This window comes from Carcharhinus amblyrhynchos, chromosome 6 (assembly GCF_965287045.1).
Source record: "Carcharhinus amblyrhynchos chromosome 6, sCarAmb.v2.hapA, whole genome shotgun sequence".
Taxonomy (NCBI): Eukaryota; Metazoa; Chordata; class Chondrichthyes; order Carcharhiniformes; family Carcharhinidae; genus Carcharhinus; species Carcharhinus amblyrhynchos.
Genome location: NC_137329.1, coordinates 96680357 through 96698977, shown reverse-complemented (window position 1 = coordinate 96698977; position 18621 = coordinate 96680357). Strand labels below are relative to the sequence as shown.

Sequence of the window (18621 nt, the reverse complement as noted above, 5' to 3'; positions counted from 1 at the left end):
TCCTGAAATTTCCATGGAGCTCTTGCAAATTTAAGGGAAGTGCCTGGAAACCCAATTTCTGTGCACAAACCTGGGGCTTCCCGCGGCAAAAATGCAGTGTAAATGAAGTGCAGCGTAGAGCTCCCAAGGAAATTCCTGACCTATCAGTACTGCTTTGAATTACAATGAAAATTGCAATCAGCCTGGGATGACACTTCTCAAATTTATTCATTTGAGGTGTTGTCTGACTCTGCACAATGACATGGTTGAGCTTGGGAATACATTGGGGTAGAAATCTGCTTGGACAGTAGCCCAAATTGGCTGAGATTACGTCACCCATCTGTTATATCCCCTACCTGACAATGGATGCATTGACTTCAATGGAACTAAATGTCAGGAGGTGTGAATAATGAATGGACAATGTGATATTACCCCTTGCCTGCTGCAGTCCAATATGAAATACTACTTCACTATTTTGAGAAACAGTGGGCATGAAACCAAGTCCATCATTTTGTGGTACAAAGCATTGGTGCGATATATAGCAAGCTGTGCATCATGTTTCCCCAGTAATACATATTTCTTAAAACCCACCGTTAAGAACAGTAACAAAACATTTTTAAAGTCAGTTTTTCTCTTTTAAATCCTAACTTTTCCTGTAGAAAAGGGACTAGACAAAGGTTACTACACTGCAGGAGCCAGACTGATTCGCCTGGAAGATAAGGTAAGTGCATAATGAACTTTCTTAAAACTTGAGAGCAATTCAGATTCTTATCTGAAATACATCTTTGGATAACTCGTACAATGAATACGTTAAACACTAGCTAAACACTGCATGTGAATTAGCTTACTCTGTCCATCATATTGTATATTATATTCTTACTTGTCCTGAACTTGTAGTTGACTTTTATTCTGACTTGTTGCTGAACAGCAGAACACTAACAGTAAAGAAAAATACCTTTCTCCTAAGTTCCTGCCTTGTGATATGGAACTTGTTGAAAACTTCTGATGGTAGTTTTCTCTTGTCACAAAAAAGTATTGGTTTTTCTTTTGCTGATGGAACTCTGATTATAATTGATTTGAACTACAAATGTAAGTAATCCTTTTCCAATGTACTCCTTATTTCAAACAGGTCATCAAATGTTAATGAGGGTCTGGTGCCTCGTTAGGTTTATTCTGTTACCTTGCATATAAAGCAGAGTTTTAAAAATCAAAATAATAGCTTAAGTTCAGTAGCAAGTTTGTCAAGTCAGATATGAGGTAGAGCTTCCAAGGTAGGTCATAACTATGTCGATATAGTACCTTTAAATTGAAATCACATGTATTTTCTAAAAATCAAAACAATTCTAAATGATCATTTCCATCTCAACAACTCCAAAGTAAGTTAACCTCATGCTTAAATATTTATAACCACTTCTAGTTTAAGCACATTGCATCAATAAGGTAACAACATTGTCACCTGTTCCAAATTCTTAGGCGGAATACTGGAACAAATGATAAATGATGGAAGGTTCAGGAAAACTCAATTTACATCTTTACATCTTTAACTCCCTAGGGAACTATGAGTAGATTTTCAGCTGGTAATTAATTCTCTTGATTACCTTCATAAAGGACAGAAGGTTTTTTTTACATTTAGTTAGGGTATCATGACTGGCAGAGGCTCACAGGGCCAAAGGGCCTGTTCCTGTGCTGTACTTTTCTTTAGTCTTTGTTCTATAAATTATGAGGTTTAAGTGGGTATCATGCCTGCTCCCAGCTGACAGCAGTTTTGCTGCTGAAGGCACACTGGATCAAGTTGTAGGGTAACACAGGAACTCCACCAGGCACTCGCCATTTTGATATAGGAAGACAGGACAGAAGGTCTGGCCTACCTCCCTTCCCCACTATTAAATGTTTCAGCTGCCAAAACAGGGATTTCAATGCAACCAGGTTCCAACTCATTACCTGGTTGTCTTCCAATGTATTTTTATTAGGTTTGCACCCTAAGACCCAAGCATTTATTCTCCAATGTTCTAAATTACAGATGTATTCCTTTAAGTCACAAAACCCCAGCAGGAAAGATGATCCAACCATGACTAACACGATTCTAAAATGATCATTTCCATCTCAACATCTCCAAAGTAAGTTAACCTCATGCTTAAATATTTAAAATCACTTGGTACATCAGCATTAACAGTAATGATACATAATTATAGTAGGACTTGCTTTCAGTAGTAAAAATGCCTTCCTATATCAAAATGGAGAGTGTCTGGTGGAGTTCCTGGGTTACCCTAGCAACTTGATCCAGTATGCCTTCAGCAGCAAAACTGCTGAGAGTGGGAGCAGGCATGATACCCACTTAACCCTCAGAATTTATAGAACAAAGAACAAAGAAAAGAACAAAGATAAGTTAAACATTATATTTGATCCCGGGAAGAGAACCTTATAAAGTTGCCAAGTACAAAGTCTGAGGATTGGGAGCATCTTAGAATTCAGAAAATGTAGTCTAAGAAACTGAAAAAGACTAAACAGAATATGGAAGAAAACTAGCAAGAAACATGAAATGACAATGGGATTTTCTGATGTTGCCTGCCATGGGTGGATTGGGAATTATTCTGGAGGGCAGTGCAAAACTGAATTGCGTCCTTCCAATGGGATCAAGGCTCAACTAGAATCTTCGCCCCCATGCCTGGGTCATCAGAGTGCCAGTGGGAAAACATGTTGGTCCAGAATACATCTGGTCCAGCATGGCATGCAAAAATTGAGACTTACCTTTAGGGCCTTGTGGACATCCAAAGAAAGTTAATGGAAGCCAACAGCTATCAAACACTCTGTATCGCATGGTGGATAGAGCCTTATCCATATGGCTCCTCAGTGAAGCAGCTTTCAATATATGAATCATTACTCGGCTAAGATTGTTCATCTTCTTCTGGCATTAGATGGCTGTTCTCTTGTGAGAAAATACTGATAAGGTAATAGATCGTCCATGATCTAGTTGAATGGCGGAGCAGGCTCAAGGCGTAGAACATTCCTTATGTTCACATGCCTCAGCAGCAGCCACTACTGCTAGGATTACTTAGCTGCAGACAAATCTGATTGGCCAGCAGGTCTTGAGAGTGGGCACAGATTTTGGGACCCTCCAAATGGGGGTCCTGAGCACGCACTTGTCTTAGTGGGCCCTCCTAATTGGTTGACTTTGCAGTAACCATCCAATTAGTGACATAAGGTGATCTCCTGATGGTGCCATCCCTGTCAGTAGGTCAGAAGCTCTCCAGCCTCAGAAACATGACTAGGATTGGTGGGGTTTGTTGAGGCAGGACAAGAATGGTGACGGTGCCTCAAAATGGAGGTGTAAAAAGATGTATTTGGTGGCAGACCCTTTGGAGTGGAAGGGAGGCTTTGATGCTGCAGTTCCCTCTTTGGAGAATGAAGCCTTCTCTCCATTAAGTCTCTATTCTCTCCATGGGCGGCACGGTAGCATAGTGGTTAGCACTGCTGCTTCACAGCTCTAGGGACCTGGGTTCGATTCCCGGTTCGGGTCACTGTCTGTGTGGAGTTTGCATGTTGTCCTAGTATCTACATGGGTTTCCTCCCACAGTCCAAAGATGTGCAGGTTAGGTTGATTGGCCATATAAAAAAATTGCCCCTTTGTGTCCTGAGATGTGTAGGTTAGTGGGATTAGCGGGTAAAATACGTAGGGATATGCGGGTAGAGCTTGGGTGGGATTGTGGTCGGTGCAGACTTGATGGGCCGAAGGGCCTCTTTCTGCACTGTAGGGTTCAATGATTCTTAAACTGGTGGCCTCTACAGGCCACTCTGCACTGGCAAAATGTTGGCAAGGCCAGAAATTTCCCTATTTGGGTATCATTATTATTTAAATTGGCTGTCTGCCTCAGGGCAGCAGGGCGCCCAGCCTAGCCCTGGAAAATATTCTCGGTAGTGATGAATGCATTGGGAAGCATTCTCCTGGCTTCTCGCCTCAAAGTGTACTACTTACGAGTCCCAGAAAATTAAGTCCAACTTATCCATATCCCTTTGCAATCTCTTTGCTCCCCTCTTGCCTAACTTGGTATCAACCAAAACCTTGGATACATTACATTCAGTATCCTCATCTAACGCATTGATAGAGATTATAAATAACCAAGGAACAAGTACAGATCATTGTGGTACTGCCTACCTGAAAATAATCTTTTTATTTCTATTCTCTGTTCTTTATATGTTAACCAATCCTTAATCCATGCTAACCTATTACCCCAAATTCTGAGTCCCAATTTTGCGTAATATCATCTTGTGTGCCAGCTTCTCAAGCACTTTGGAAGGTCCAGTTGCACTGCATCTACCATCCCCTTATCTACCCCCCTCCTTACAATCTCAAAAGACTAACAGGCTTGTCAAACATGACCTCATTTTCCTAAATCCATGTTAAATCTGCCACAAAAGTGTATACTGAAAGTATGGGGTCTATCCATGAGTGTCACACTGAGGTGTATGTATTTATCAGCATGTTAAAGCATAGTGTGTGAGACAGAGAGCTGAATTTTCTGTCCTCACTTGCAACTGTGATTCTTCCATCCAATTGCAGTGAACAGAGACTTGACTGACTGCAAAATTCTCCATCCTTGCTGGCAGCGGGGCATGAACAGCCAGAAATTCTGGCCAGAGTGTTATAGGGAGGGGTGTGGGTTGTATCATATGATCTTCATTATTAGGTTGTGTATGACTTCTACTGCCCAATTTAGTCAAGTCTGTAGAAAGTATAGTTGTGGACTGAGAATGTAGATCTCTCAAAGGCAGTTCTTATATTCCTCTGTTTTGAAGGGAAAGAGCATGAGGAGAGATAAGAAGTTAAATTGGAGGCTTTTGCATTCAGGCATCACAAAATACCTTTGCTACATAAGCCAAGCAGCTGCTAATCCACAGTATATAAAAAAAAATTGATGATCTCTTTAGACAAGCTACACACTTCACGCTATGCCGACTGGAACCAAGCAGTAATGAGAGCTATCTGAAACTACAGAAAGACAGTATTCTGAGAGATGCAAGGAACATTTTAGTGAATGTATGCGACAATCAGAACTTCATTTGAGAAACTCCTCAATCTTATGGAAAGGATAAGCTTTCATTGCATTAATGTAGAGCTAGTGTAAGATGTCAATCACATTAAATCTTCATCTGACTGCTGAATATTCAGGAAGCAGTCATGATATTTTTATCATGTGGCTATCTACCAATCCAGAACCAATGACCCAAAGCACTTGTATATTTGGCTTTCAAAGTTGTTTTACTCTTTCAAAATGTATTCATGAAGGCTACATTCATCTTATAATTGGTGATGGAGGCTATGATATTTCTTGTTCTGTGTCACAATACTAAATGTGTGTGCAGTTTGCTATAACTTTTTCAATGTTTTACTTGGAAAATGAGGAGGAGGCTTTGATGGATGACCAGAAGTGCTGTAAATACTCTCTGCTAACCACGGACTTGGAATTCTCCCTCCACCTGACAAAACAACTACACCATATGAGATTGAATAAAAAGGGATGCTTTATAGTCAACCCATCACTTTCCTCCTATTCCCGTGACAGAAAGAAAAAGCAGAAACAAGTCTTTTTTTAAAAAAGCTCCAACAATAACTAACATCTGAAGAAAAGCAATTCCACATTTGTAACAGTTAACCTTTGGTGCCAAAACTGGTTGTTTAGCAGTAATTGAGACTCACTACCTTGATATAAACTTGCTTGCTCCGAAATGGAATAGTCCTAACTTTTTCTAGCTAGTTTAGAGGGTATCCAGTACATAAATATAGGAATTTTACACTCTTCCATGTTGAATTGTTCTGCAAGGTACTGTTGTACCAAAGCCACTGGAGGAGCTGGGCAGCTTGAAGAGCAAATTCCTGATTTCCATGTTTAACTATAATGTGTACTCATTATAATTTGCTGTCCGATTTATATGTTAATAATGATGAGCATTATTAGCCTCATCATTTTTTTCCAGAACATAATCAGGCTCAATGATTTTTTTTTGTCCATTCATGGCTGTAGGCCAGTATTCATTGCCCATCCTTAATTGCCATTGAGAAGGCAGTGACAAGCTGCCTTCTTGAACTGCTGTAATCTATGTCGTGAAGATACTTCCATGTTTTAAAACAAAAATGGGTTTGGGTATCACTGACTAGGCCAGCGTTTATTGCCTATCCCTAATTGCTCTTGAAGGTGTCAGAGCTGCCTTCTTCAACCACTTTAGTTCATCTGGTGTCAGTGCACCCACAGTCCTGTTAGAAAGGGATTTTGACCCAGCAACAGTGAAGGAATGGTGAGATAGTTCCAAGTCAGGATGGCATATTGTTAAGAGAAGATCTTGCAGGTGGTGATGTTCACATACATTTGCTGCCCTTGATTATCAAGGTGGTAGAGGTTGTAGGTTTGGAAGTTGCTGTTGAATGATCCTTGGTGAGTTGCTGCAATAGATATACACATTGCTGCTGTGTTGATGTTTAAGGTGATGGAGGGACTACCTGTCAAGCCAGCTGCTTTATCTTGGATAGTGTTAAGCTTCTTGAGTGTTGTTGGCATTGCACTCAACCAGGCAAGTGGGGAATATTCCATCACAATGTTGACTAGTACCTTGTAGATGGTGGACAGGCTTTAGGGAATCAGGACATGAGTTCCTGCCACAGAATTCCCAGCCTCTGACCAGCTCTTGTATTTATATGGCTGGTCCAGTTCGGTTTCTGATCAATGGTGACCCCCAAGATGTTGAAAGCAGGAGATTTAGTGATGGTAATGTTATTCAATGTCCAGGGTAGATGGTTACATTCTCTCTTGTTGGGGATGATGGTTTCCAGGCAACTGTGTACCGTGAATGTTACTTGCCACTTATCAACCAGGCCTAAATGTTGCCCAGGTCTTGCTGCGTATGGACATGGAATGCTTCAGTATCCAAGGAGTTATGAATGGTGCTGAACGTTGTGCAATCATCACTTCTGACCCTATGATGGAGACAAGGTCGTTGATGAAGTGGATGAAGATGGTTGGGTCTATGAAATTACTCTGAGGAGCTCCCACAATCTTGGGACTGAGATGATTGACCGCCAAGAACCACATCCATGTTCCTTTGTGCTAGGAATGACTCCAGCCAGGGGAGAGTTTTTTCCCATTCCCATTGACTTCAATTTTGCTAGGGCTCCTTGTTGCCACACATGCTGAGAGGCAGACAGTACATGGAGTTGCCACTTAAACAGTTAAATATGTAGTCCCCAGTCATGCCTTTTCCTCATCTGTACACTGCAGATGCCTCCAGGGACTGATTGTATCATCCGCAGCCCAATACGATGATAGAAACTCCAGGAACCGAGGTACACAATGTTATGATTGTGCCCTACAAGCAACATACTGACCTGATAACTCCAATCAGAGGGCTGATAATGAGGTGCAAATGTATTAAAATGACATTTTTGACATGCTGCAGCAAGGGTTGAGCGAACGACCACAAGGTGGTTTACAACTATATAAAACAGATATTTGACCTTCTCCCTACATCTTCTGCTTCAGCCTGCCATGACGTCCAGCACAAATAGGAGCAGAAAATCTCGTCCATGGGCAAGCATGTTTCAAATGAGCTGAAGATCATGGATAGTGAGTTACCAGAGTAATGCTTGAAATTTCCCAAAATCTTCCCATTTATGAAAACATATACAAATGAATAAAAATTGGCACCCATCTCAGTCAATACTTTCAAATATTTATGAGCCGCGTCAAAGTTTTCTTCCTTGAGGAAAACTATTATCCTTGGTATAGCTGACAGTCTCCTGCCATGAGGTCCTTTTGGATGAATGGTTGTGCCCTCCTTCCAGGTTGTAGTGTGCCAGCTCGATGCCCAGACATCCTCTCCTCCATGGCTCATTGGGCAAGCAGCACACATTGAAGAAACCTCTTTGAATGAAAGCCCACATGCTGGCCGATTGGTCGATTGCTGTATTATCATACATCTCTTGAAGGCAGTGGACTGGAGTCAGCAATTGGTGCAATTCCAAGTCAGACTCCCACCCATCACCATGGATGGTAAAATTCAGCTGTTGCTTCACTCTCCTTTGCTCCATATCTTCTAGCTTCTCTTCCAGAATAATTATGGCAAATAAAGGCTTCACCAAGGGAATAATGTAACCGTTCTTGTTGAGAAGGGGTGGAGGAAAGCAGGAATTGTGCTCATTGTTGTGGAGTAGGATTATATTTCTAAGTAGTTTCATATTCTCACAAAAAATCAGCTCCAAGCCAGTTTCTGTTCAATGCAACAAAAAAGTTCCAACTGATTGACTCATATTTCCACTTCACAAAATAGCAAATAGGAAACCTGTCACTCAATAAATAATAAACAAGAATGAAAACTCCTAACCAAGTTAAAAAAAAGTTACAATGACTACAAAAGTCAGCAGCTGGCCTTGTAGTATTGCGAAGCAATCTCATCATGTGGGATCCGTCTACTTACCAGCTCTTTATTTGAGCACTATCTTTGCTCTGTGCTTTCAGAGCTTTTCTGTGCAATCTCCATGCTGCGATTTCAACACTGTCCAATGCTGCCGGCTTCATTGAGGCCTGTCCAAAATATCAAAGGTTGTCTCATGCAACGTAACACAATCTAAGACTGTTCACCATATCATACCTTACTGAATGTTGCTGCCACTGCTGCACACCTTGAGTGAAGAAGTTCCTCCTCAACTCCGATCTAAACTGTGCCCCCCCCCCCTTATTTTGAGGCTGTGCCCTCTAGTTCTGCTATCCTTTCTAAGCGGGAAGAATCTCTCTACCTCTACCCTATCTAGCACCTTCATTATCTTATATGTTTCTATAAGATCTATAGATTCGCTCGAATTGAAGGATATTAATTACCAGGCACTTGCGTGTTACGAATGTTACCTGCCTCATTTTTTTAGCCTCCTCATTCATTTATTAGCAGCTTCACTTGCAAGGGATTAAATGTCAGACCTCAATATGATACTCCCCTCCCTAAATAATTGGAATAATTACTTTGCATTTAGTAAAACCTATGGGATTTTGATGGTGAAATTTGACCATAATTCTAGTGGTTTTTATTCCAATTTTTCAGCATTCATTGTGTAATTTTGTAGGTGCGGCTTCTAATGCACAGTCGGGATATTTCCAGTTTGGTTGGAATTGCTCTGTGGTATAGTAATTACTCATTCAAATACCCTAGCAGTGAATTGCTGCACAGTCATTGTTATCCACCTACGTGCCAAATAAAGATTTGGGCTTAGCCTGCAATTCACTTAATTTAGCCAATCAAAACCACTGCTGACATCAGGCAATTTATTATTGAAAAAAACAATCCAATCATAATTAAAACTGAAGCTTAATTAGACTTGCATGCAACTGATGCAACAGACAAAGAAAATGTTGAACAGTGCCGACAGTGTGCAGACAGCAACCAACACCCAACATTATAAAGCAACAATTGAACAGAGTAAAGGAAAACTGAAGGGCAAAGATTGATAGCAGTAATAACATAATTTGGCATTACGCTCATTGTCATCCTTTCATCTACCTGCAACCTCAAAACTTCTAATGAAAATAATGAATGAAATATCCTAACTTGAGCAATAAAGCATTCCCCTATTTATTATACTGGAGAATGAAGGATGGGGTTATTAAAAGTACTTGGCCAGTAAAGATTGTAATAGTGAGCCTTTCAACTGAAATATCTAATCTCAATCCCAAGTTCCAGTATGTAGACAATAGTTATAACATCATAATAATTAAATTTTGCTTGTAATTTTTAAAGTGTCCTTTCGCTTCTCAAAGTTTGTGTGATTATTCTTCTTTTAGATCTGTGCTGTTAAGTAAAGATCAAACAGCTGTGAATCATAATCCTACATTAAACTGGGTTGCATCCTTTAAAAACTGGGAAGAAAAATACATACACATTTTGATTGTATTTTCTAACGATGAGGAAGCTCTAAGTTTTATGGCAGTTACAATAAAGAATTAAATGCTAATGCTAATTACAAGCATACAATGGTGTAGGAAGTCAATTTTTTGTTTTACTCCTGTTCTTCTAAACATGTCAGATAAATGACAAGCTGGCATTCAGTCCTCATGCCTGATCCAGACTGTATTTTAAATCCATCTACCCACCTTGATTCCAAAACCCTTGGGCAGAATTCTCCGGCTGCGCTGGTCTAAAAACTGGAAACTCCCGCCCGACCGTCAATGGCGTTTTACATTCTCTGCAGAACGGCCACTAAAATTCCAGTGGCGAGCACGATAGGAGAATTCTGGCCATTAATACCCTTGTTGGCCAAAAATCTATCAATCTCAATCTTGAAAATTTTGAATTGATCTAGTCTTACTTCCTCTTTTTGAGGAAAGAGTTCCAAATTTGCACTGCCCTTCCTGACATCACCCTGAAAAATCTAATTTTAAGATTTTCCCCCTTATCCTGGATTTCCCTGACAGAGGATATAGTTTCTGTCCAATCTATCAAATCCTTTAATCTTAATTACATCACCCATTTGTATTCAAAGGAATATAAATTTAATTATGTGGCTGATCATTGGATAGCTTGTGGGAATGATGTTTATTTTAAATATACTCATTGAATGTTCTTTCCTGAGGCTACATTTTGGGTCCAGTGGTAGACAAGGGTTATAAAAACTGGTGCCATTTGGTATGCCAGTTTTCCAACTTCATTCCCATCGTCGGCTATTTCACCAGGACAATTGGGGGGGCTAGTCCTTTGATCCCACCTAAGCTATGAATAAAGCTAATTAAGCTGGTTGAAGAACATATCAAGAGCTCGTTGATGGGGATGTTGAGACTTTTGCAGGGGCATGTGGTCCTCATGCACTTTGGGGCAAACCAGCTGAATACAGGTAGGCTGACATCAGGGAGTCAGTCACAGCATTCCCAGGGCATTAGCAGGGCACCAATGAGAAGGTGAATGATGCAGAATGGAACTTGCCTATGTGGAGACAGATGACATTGTGTCAGCGCAGTTTGTGGGGAGAATGGGCATAAGTGCTCAGGTAGTGCAGGGGTTGTCACTCTCCTGGCATCACAGGGATGTAAAGGAAGGGGCAAAGTTGCCAAGTACAATTGGAGACCACCTAAACCAGGAATCAAACCAGGGTCCCTGGAACTGTGAGGCAGCAGTACCAACCATTGTGCCATGTTATAGATATATAAATGTGCATGGTGTATCAATAGCTGAAAATGGTAAAAGCTAAGTGCTAAATACACACTGCCTCACAATCCAGAAACGGGATACTAGCAGTGTTTTTATAAGTAGCTGGAATGAAAAAGCATATAAAACTAAATTGAAACAGCACAACTAACTGGTTAGGGAAACAACATTCTGCCTGTCTTATAATTTGAGCTGTGGTACATAATTAATGTAATGAGGGACCTTCGAGGTTTATCCATAATGAGTTGGATGTTATCTGTTACTTATGGAATCTGTTAAACTTTGGAATTATGCAGACATTGCATATTTTTTCCATTGTTTATCTTTCTATCACTATAATCATTGCATTGTGTCAGTCATTGCACTACACGTGCCCCAGCGGTGTTGTTAAAGGGTGTTTATGCATGAAGCATGCAATGTTGCCAAGCCTATTGTTACAGACAGGCACCAAGCCAAGATTATAAATATATCACAGCTATCGGATGCAACCATGGGTTGAGGAAAGTGTTTCTAAGGGGAGAGTATAAAATTGTGAATTCTATGAAAGATGGGAGTTGAACTTACAGTTTATAAAATAATAATCAGTATGCTGATATTATAAGGAAAAACAGAGATATGGTATTTGAAAGGACTGAGTTATGGAACTGAACCTTTAACACAAAGTTATGATCAAATATAAATTATGTTGGAATAATAATATTTTACTCATTTACTTTTGTGCTGGAACATTAACCAGTACCTCTTGAAGGAAACATCTTCCTAAATGAAAGAAATGACAAAGACAAAAATAGATTTAAAAAACAGATGGGGTAACCTTTCATTATTTTAAGCCTTCTGGCAGTAGTTCCTTTAAGGGCTGTTGGTTAGTCCATTCATACCAAGTACCAATGGCTGGAATTGTGCACACTCTCTTCATTGATTTTTCAGAATTGTTTCAGAGTCCTCTTGGCACCAAAGGACCACAGTCGTTGCACGTTAGTGTGGCTCAGGGTGGTAATAGGCGTCTCAGAAGAAACCGAACAATACGTGTTGCTCTGTAATTTTGGTTGTTTTATCATTCTGTTTCTGCCTTGCAGAGGGGAAGGAAAGTGATGTTTAATGAACGCAGACAGTGGTTAACAACAAAGTACTCAGCCAGGGCTAAGAGTGGAACCATTGGATAGCCCCCATTTGCAAGGACTGCTTTCACTTGATGATAAACATTTGTGAAACATTTAGCACTGGATCTTTCACAAAGCATCATACAGTGAAACTTTCACTTTATAACACCTGAATGTGATAGCATGGACAGAATCACAAAATTGTTATGATGCAGAGGGAGACCGTTCGGCCCATTGTGTCTGCACCAGCTCTCTGAGTGAGCATTATGACATTCCAATGATTTTCAAAATAGTCTGCTTAATTATTATATTTTTTATTTCCCCCCTCAGGGTTTGGACTTGCAAATCAAACCCATTAAAATGGTCAGATTTGCATAACTGGAACAGTAGGTGAAGTTATTACTAAATAAAATTCTGGTTAAAGGAATATGTCAACCTCTCCCTTCTGAGCTGAACCATGTCATGACGCACAGGGGAAACGGTGGGGTGGGAATTGGGAGGATGGACAGAAAGTGGTTTCACATCTGCATGAAATCACAGCAAGATCATCAGATGCTTTCTGCCATGGCCAAATAGCCATCTTCTGCATCGCAGGGATTCTGTGATTATGCCATGGGTTTCCTCTGGGTAATCTGGTTTCCTCCCACAGTCCAAAGATGTGCAGGTTAGGTGGATTGGCTGTGCTAAATTGCACCTTAGTTTCCAAAGATGTGTAGGCAAGGGGTTTAGCCATGGTAAATGTGCAGGATTGCGGGGATAGGGCAGGAATGGGCCTGGGTAAGATGCTCTGCTGGACAGCTGGTGCAGACTTGATGGGCTGAATGGCCTCCTTCTGCACTTTGGGAATTCAGTGATTTTATGATTCTATGGTGGATCACAAATCCTGCTGCAGTCCGGTGTGAGGCCAATTTGCATTCTTCTAATGGGAGGCAAAGTAAGGTCCAACTGGGATTGTCTCCCCCGTGCCCAATTTACTGTGACACCTGTGGTAAAACGCGTCTGGACCAGCATGACATGCAAAGGTCAAGACTGATCTTTAGGGCTTCAATCAGATTGCAGACATCTGATGGGAAGAAGGTGCTGGAGGCCTATAGCCTCCAGACCCTGGAGGAACACAGGCATCACAGATCCTCATGCACGTGAATTTGCACAAAGCAGCCCTCAGAAAGTGGGAGGTCTCCATGCAGCTGCTTTGGTTTCACTGATTTTGCAGATCTTCATGGACATCACTGATGTTTTGGATCTGCATGAACTTCACTTGGGCTTCAGAACTTCAGTGATTGGCCCTCTTGTCTCTGATTACCTCATGCCTCTTGTGAGCTGAGATCTGTAGGACTCCAGCAAGATGGAAGGCCAAGTCCAGAGGCTCATCATTTGAATGGGACTTCAAAGGTCCTAGAATCATAGAAGCAGGCCAATAGAGCATCTTACCCAGACCCTATGTATTTATGCCACCAATTCCTCCCAACCTACACATCTTGGGACTCTAAGGGTCAATTTAGCATGGCCAATCCATCTAACCTGCACTTCTTTGGATTCTTTGGGAAGATGCCTCTTCCCAGCAGTCCTCTGCCAGGGACCATGGCTGAGCCCTTATCCTCCTGCTGATGCAGGTCTGTGCAGTAACCACCAGATTGTGAAGCCAAGCCTTCTTGACATCTAGATCCTGCCGAGGTGTGTGTCTCTGCACTGTTGGAGATTGTGGGTAATCACTGTGGCAGGTCTTTCAGGCTGCAATTCTCCAACGGAGATGGTTTCTTCTTCACTGCAGGTGAAGACCTGGATGGAGCTGACGGATTGGCTGGCTGAGTGCATCAGTTGTTTGGCAGAACATCCTGTGAACCAAAGTAGAAATAATGAGTGCATGGCAGCAGAGTTAACAACAGGATAGAGAGCACACACAGTTGCTTTGAGAGAGAGAACAGCTGGTGCAGGATCCTCACATGGATATTTGCCACTGATCTCACCATTGCAGCAGGAATGATCCAGATCTTCACCAGCCAGCGAGTTGGCTCACTCCTCGGTGTGAGTGAGGGGCCTAATATTGGTCACTTCACCCCTGGTCTGGGACCTCTTCCTCCTTTGTGAGCTAACTTCTCCCACTTGAAAACAGATGGAGAAAGTCTGAGCAGGACACACACAATGGTAGATGATCAAAATGCCTGGAATGCTTCTGTGGTGAGCAGAGCCCTGAACAGGATGTGGATCAAGTTTCAGAAGTTATGCATCTGTTGAGGATGTGAGAGTGTGTGTGAGAATTAGTGGTGTTGTCCCCTAGGGTGTGAGATCCCCAGGGGTGTGTAATGGATTTGGGAGCGTGTGTTGAAGGTGATGAGGTGGTTGACTTACTCCAGTGGAACAGCTGAGCTCATTCATCCTCTTTCTGCACCACATGGCTAACTTTCTCTGTGCTGCCTTGGAGCAGACTGCTTCTGCAACCAGGAAATAAGTTGCAGGGAATCTCCCTTTTGTTTGGGGTTTATCTGTATGTTTATCACAGAGACAAGCAGTTAAGCTGGCAACAGGCAGAGAGATAAAAACAAAATGTGCTGGAAGAACGCAGCAGCTCAGACAGCATCTGTGGAGAGAAATAGAATTAACAGTTCAGATGGATGATCTTCCATCAGGACAGAGAGAGAGAGAGAGAGAGAGAGAGACTGCCAAAAGCTGTCAATCACCTGTCATCCAGGAGCAAAACGGCTGTTAGAAACTAGGAATGTTTTTATTTCTTTGTTTAAGTTGCTGTGCTGGAATTGCATGTGATGTCCACGCTTAAGCTGGAGTGTCCAAAATAGAGCAGTGGAAAGTCACTTAGCTGGAGACTAGTGGAAGTACCCCAAGAAAGCTGATGCCTCGAAGTTTGGCAGGAACACCGAGGAGAATGAAAATGAATTCCTGAGAACTGTGGCACTTCAGTTTGGTGCAAGCAAGTGAAGGAGCCTTCAAGTACCCAAAGACTTTCTGGGTGGAAGTCAAAATGGAAGGGAAAAATCAGTTGAGGATTTCAGTTTAAAGTATAAATGATCATTTTTTTCTTGTAAATAATAATCAATAATCTAAGGTAGCGTTTGCTTTGGTTAAATCTTGTATAGCAAAAATCATCTGTTTAAATCACGGAGCCTTGATAATTGATTCTTTCAGTGAATAATGAGGACTTTGAATTTTTCTTTAAACATTAAAAGTATTTAAAGAGTTTATAAGATTACAAAAGTTAAATGTACTTCCAGCAGAAGTATTTCTCAACTTTTTCATTGACGTTGAAGGGATAATTTAAAAACAAAATAGCCCAGCATCCACAATGGAGCCATATGCACTGGGGTGATATTCGCTTCAAGCTCTAGTTTGTGCCAGATTAACTCATACAAGACAATGGTAGGATAGTATAAGTAGCCTTGATTCTCTTCCTTTAAGGGTAAACTTGACCACTATTTCCATTCTCAATCACCTCAGTGCTCAAGATGTTGTCTGAAGGTCAGATGAAGACAGAATTAGTTTTGGTTCCAACAGTGATGTTCCCTATAAGCTCTTTATACACAGGCTGCAATTCTCTTTCTATCAGTGAGTATCAGGAAACTTGGTCTCAGCACCCACCAACACAAAGCTGTCACTATTTTCTCCTTGAATTCTTACTACCCACATGGGATGTTTTAGAGGCTAGAAAACTGCTTCTGGGAAAGAGAGAGAAATTTAATTCTGAGGCAATATGTAACTGACCAACCTGAATCATAACATTGAGTCATGGGGACTAGAAGGGTGTTTTTTCACATATCTAAAACATCATTGGCATCACTGTAGATATCTGACAATGATGTGTATGTTCGCGTGATTAATGGCACATATTAGCTATACTTTCCTGCTCTGAAAATAGAGAGGTTCCTGATGTGTGGCCAGGGTCCTTCACACTGAAAATTTTGGAAATCTCCGATTGAGACATCTGGCCTCTGTGCCACTCCAGGGACAACCCTGTTTATTTACACCGGCATTTATTTTTAAAAGATTGAATTAAAGCACTGAAATCCTCATCTTTGGTCTAATTGCCTCTTTGCCCTTCACTGAAATTTAGGTTCCTAATTGAAAAACAATAATTGAAAGCTGTTTTTTCTCATACATGGGTGTTATAAGCTATAAATAACTACTTTTTTAAATAATAAATTTTAATTTAGGAATCATATGATTCAAATTAAGTCGGGGCTAAACTTATAGTTTCTAGTCAAAAGTGACAGCTGCTGCTCATAACAAGCAGTGTGCGGAGTTATTACCAGCAGTGCCTCTTAATTGTGTCAGTGCTGATTAATGCCTCCCGTCAGCTAATTTTCTCTAATTGTGTAGCAACATGTATGTTTCAATGCTACAAGTTAGATTTAAAACATTTTGACAGATACTTTATCTGTCAGATCAACACTTGTAGCCATGTGTTTCTATAGTCTTTGGCATCAAGCTTACTATTTCCTGACTTTTTTTTCAACTGTCTGGCTTGATTCCTGAGCTGTGATTTCTCTTCAAGATCTGTCATTTAGTTCCTGGTTTGAGCTGCCACCATTCTGTTTTATGTCATGCACTTCTTTTGTTGCTTAGAATTATGTTCTCAGCACTTGCAATCCTTGTACCAGTTATATCAGTTTAATAGTGATTGTGATTCCTTGCATTAACTCAATTACATTAAACATTTCTGCTGTCTAGTATTGATTTTGAGAATTAGGAGGAATACACTGCCAAAACAATGCCTCTCTTTGTATCGATATTACTATTCCAATCATTGACCATATTCATATAAAATATATAACCAAACAAAGGTTAACAACTGACTGTTATGATTAAACTGAGCATCTTTAGATCCTGTAACTTGTTTTCTATTCTTAAAATTATTCACGGATATTGTTTGTGGGGTAGAAGGTTGTGCCTCCACCTTGTAGATTTGGCATTCGTCGCTCTCAGTAATGAGTTGGCATGCTGAATAGGTGATATTATATTGCTCCTGGTGTTGTTCGAGTTGTACTTGATGTTACTAATGTTGTGTCACTTGCTGACGACATTGTTAACGTAGCACCACTTGTTGGTGATCTGTTGATGTTGTCTCGCCAGTGCTGCTGGTATTATCTTTTCTGCTTTTTAGGTTCAGGTGAAGATCAAATATGAACTCTGTTCCTTCTCATTTGCTGAGCACTTTGGTCTCAATGATGAATGACCTTGGAGCCTCAGCTTCATTAACAACTTTTGCTGCGTTCCATGTTGCCATGATTGGATCTTACAAATGTACAGTTTCTCCTTTCTATAATTTGGGCAGGAATTTAGATTTTTTGTTGAAGTGTTGACCTCCTCCTACCCATACATCAGTGAATTTTGTCTTTCCTCCTGGTCATTTGGTGGGAGCATCTTGCTGAGCAGAGTTGTCTTATATTTTCTTTCATTCAACAACTTTGCAGATGATTTCATGTCAGTCTAGAGAGGTGTGGATCAGAGTGACAATAAGGCCAGATTTAGATTTTCCATTGTCTCTTAGCATTTCACGATGGTTCTCATGGCCATGAGATACGTCTTTCTGTAAAGCTCATGTCTCTTTAGGGAATGTGATACTGAGGTTGAACCCATACTGTTCAGCAAATTCCTTTAAATTTTCTGGAGGTGAACTGAGATCAGCTGTCACATATTATTTTTTCAGAAATCTCTTGTTTAGCAAACAGGACTCTGACAGAACAGATAGAGAGTTTGAAACTTGAAGAGGATAAAGGAGGGAATTCAAGAGCTTAGAACCTCAGTAGCTGAAGGCATGGCTGCCAGTGGTAGAGCAATTAAAATCCAAAATTCTCAGAAAGCCAGAATTGGAAGAGTGCAGAAATCTCAGAGGGTTGTAAGGCTGGCAGGGGTTACAAAGTTAGGGAGGGGTGAGGCCTTGGAAGATTCAAAGCAAGGGTGAGAAGTTTAAAATAAAAGTGTTGCTTAACCAGGAAACAGTGTAGAGCATTGAGCACAGGGGTGACGGATGAACAAGATATTGTGCAAGTTAAGATGTGAGCAGCAGAGTTTTGGATAAACTTAAATTTATGAAGATTGGAAGATGGGACGCCGGGCAGGATTATGTCAGAATAGTTAAGCCTAAAGCTAACAAAGGCTGAGTGTTTCAGCAGCAATGTCTGGGAGCATTCTTTCTTCCAAGTTGCATCATTATTCACTACTTCCGAAGGCAGATTTATTCATACATAACTTTTAACACCTACTCCAGCCACATTGCACCTCTCCTTTTAAGAAGTGTAGGCCAATATAAGTTATATGAGTGTGATATGAGTTAATTACAATTTTGGGCTTTGTGCTCTTGCATAAAGCCAATGAACAGCACAACACAGTTAATGCAGGCTGTGCTCAATAAATC

The 18621-nt window shown here is 40.8% G+C and overlaps 1 protein-coding gene across 1 annotated transcript in view; it reads left to right on the top strand.

Annotated features, from left to right (window-relative positions):
- Positions 1–18621, top strand: part of kcnq1.2 (potassium voltage-gated channel, KQT-like subfamily, member 1.2) — a 483492-nt gene that overhangs the window by 355192 nt on the left and 109679 nt on the right. Inside the window, exon 18 of the mRNA XM_080191027.1 lies at positions 639–700. Within this exon, the coding sequence (XP_080047153.1) occupies positions 639–700 (62 nt within the window). The remainder of the gene's footprint in view (positions 1–638; positions 701–18621) is intronic.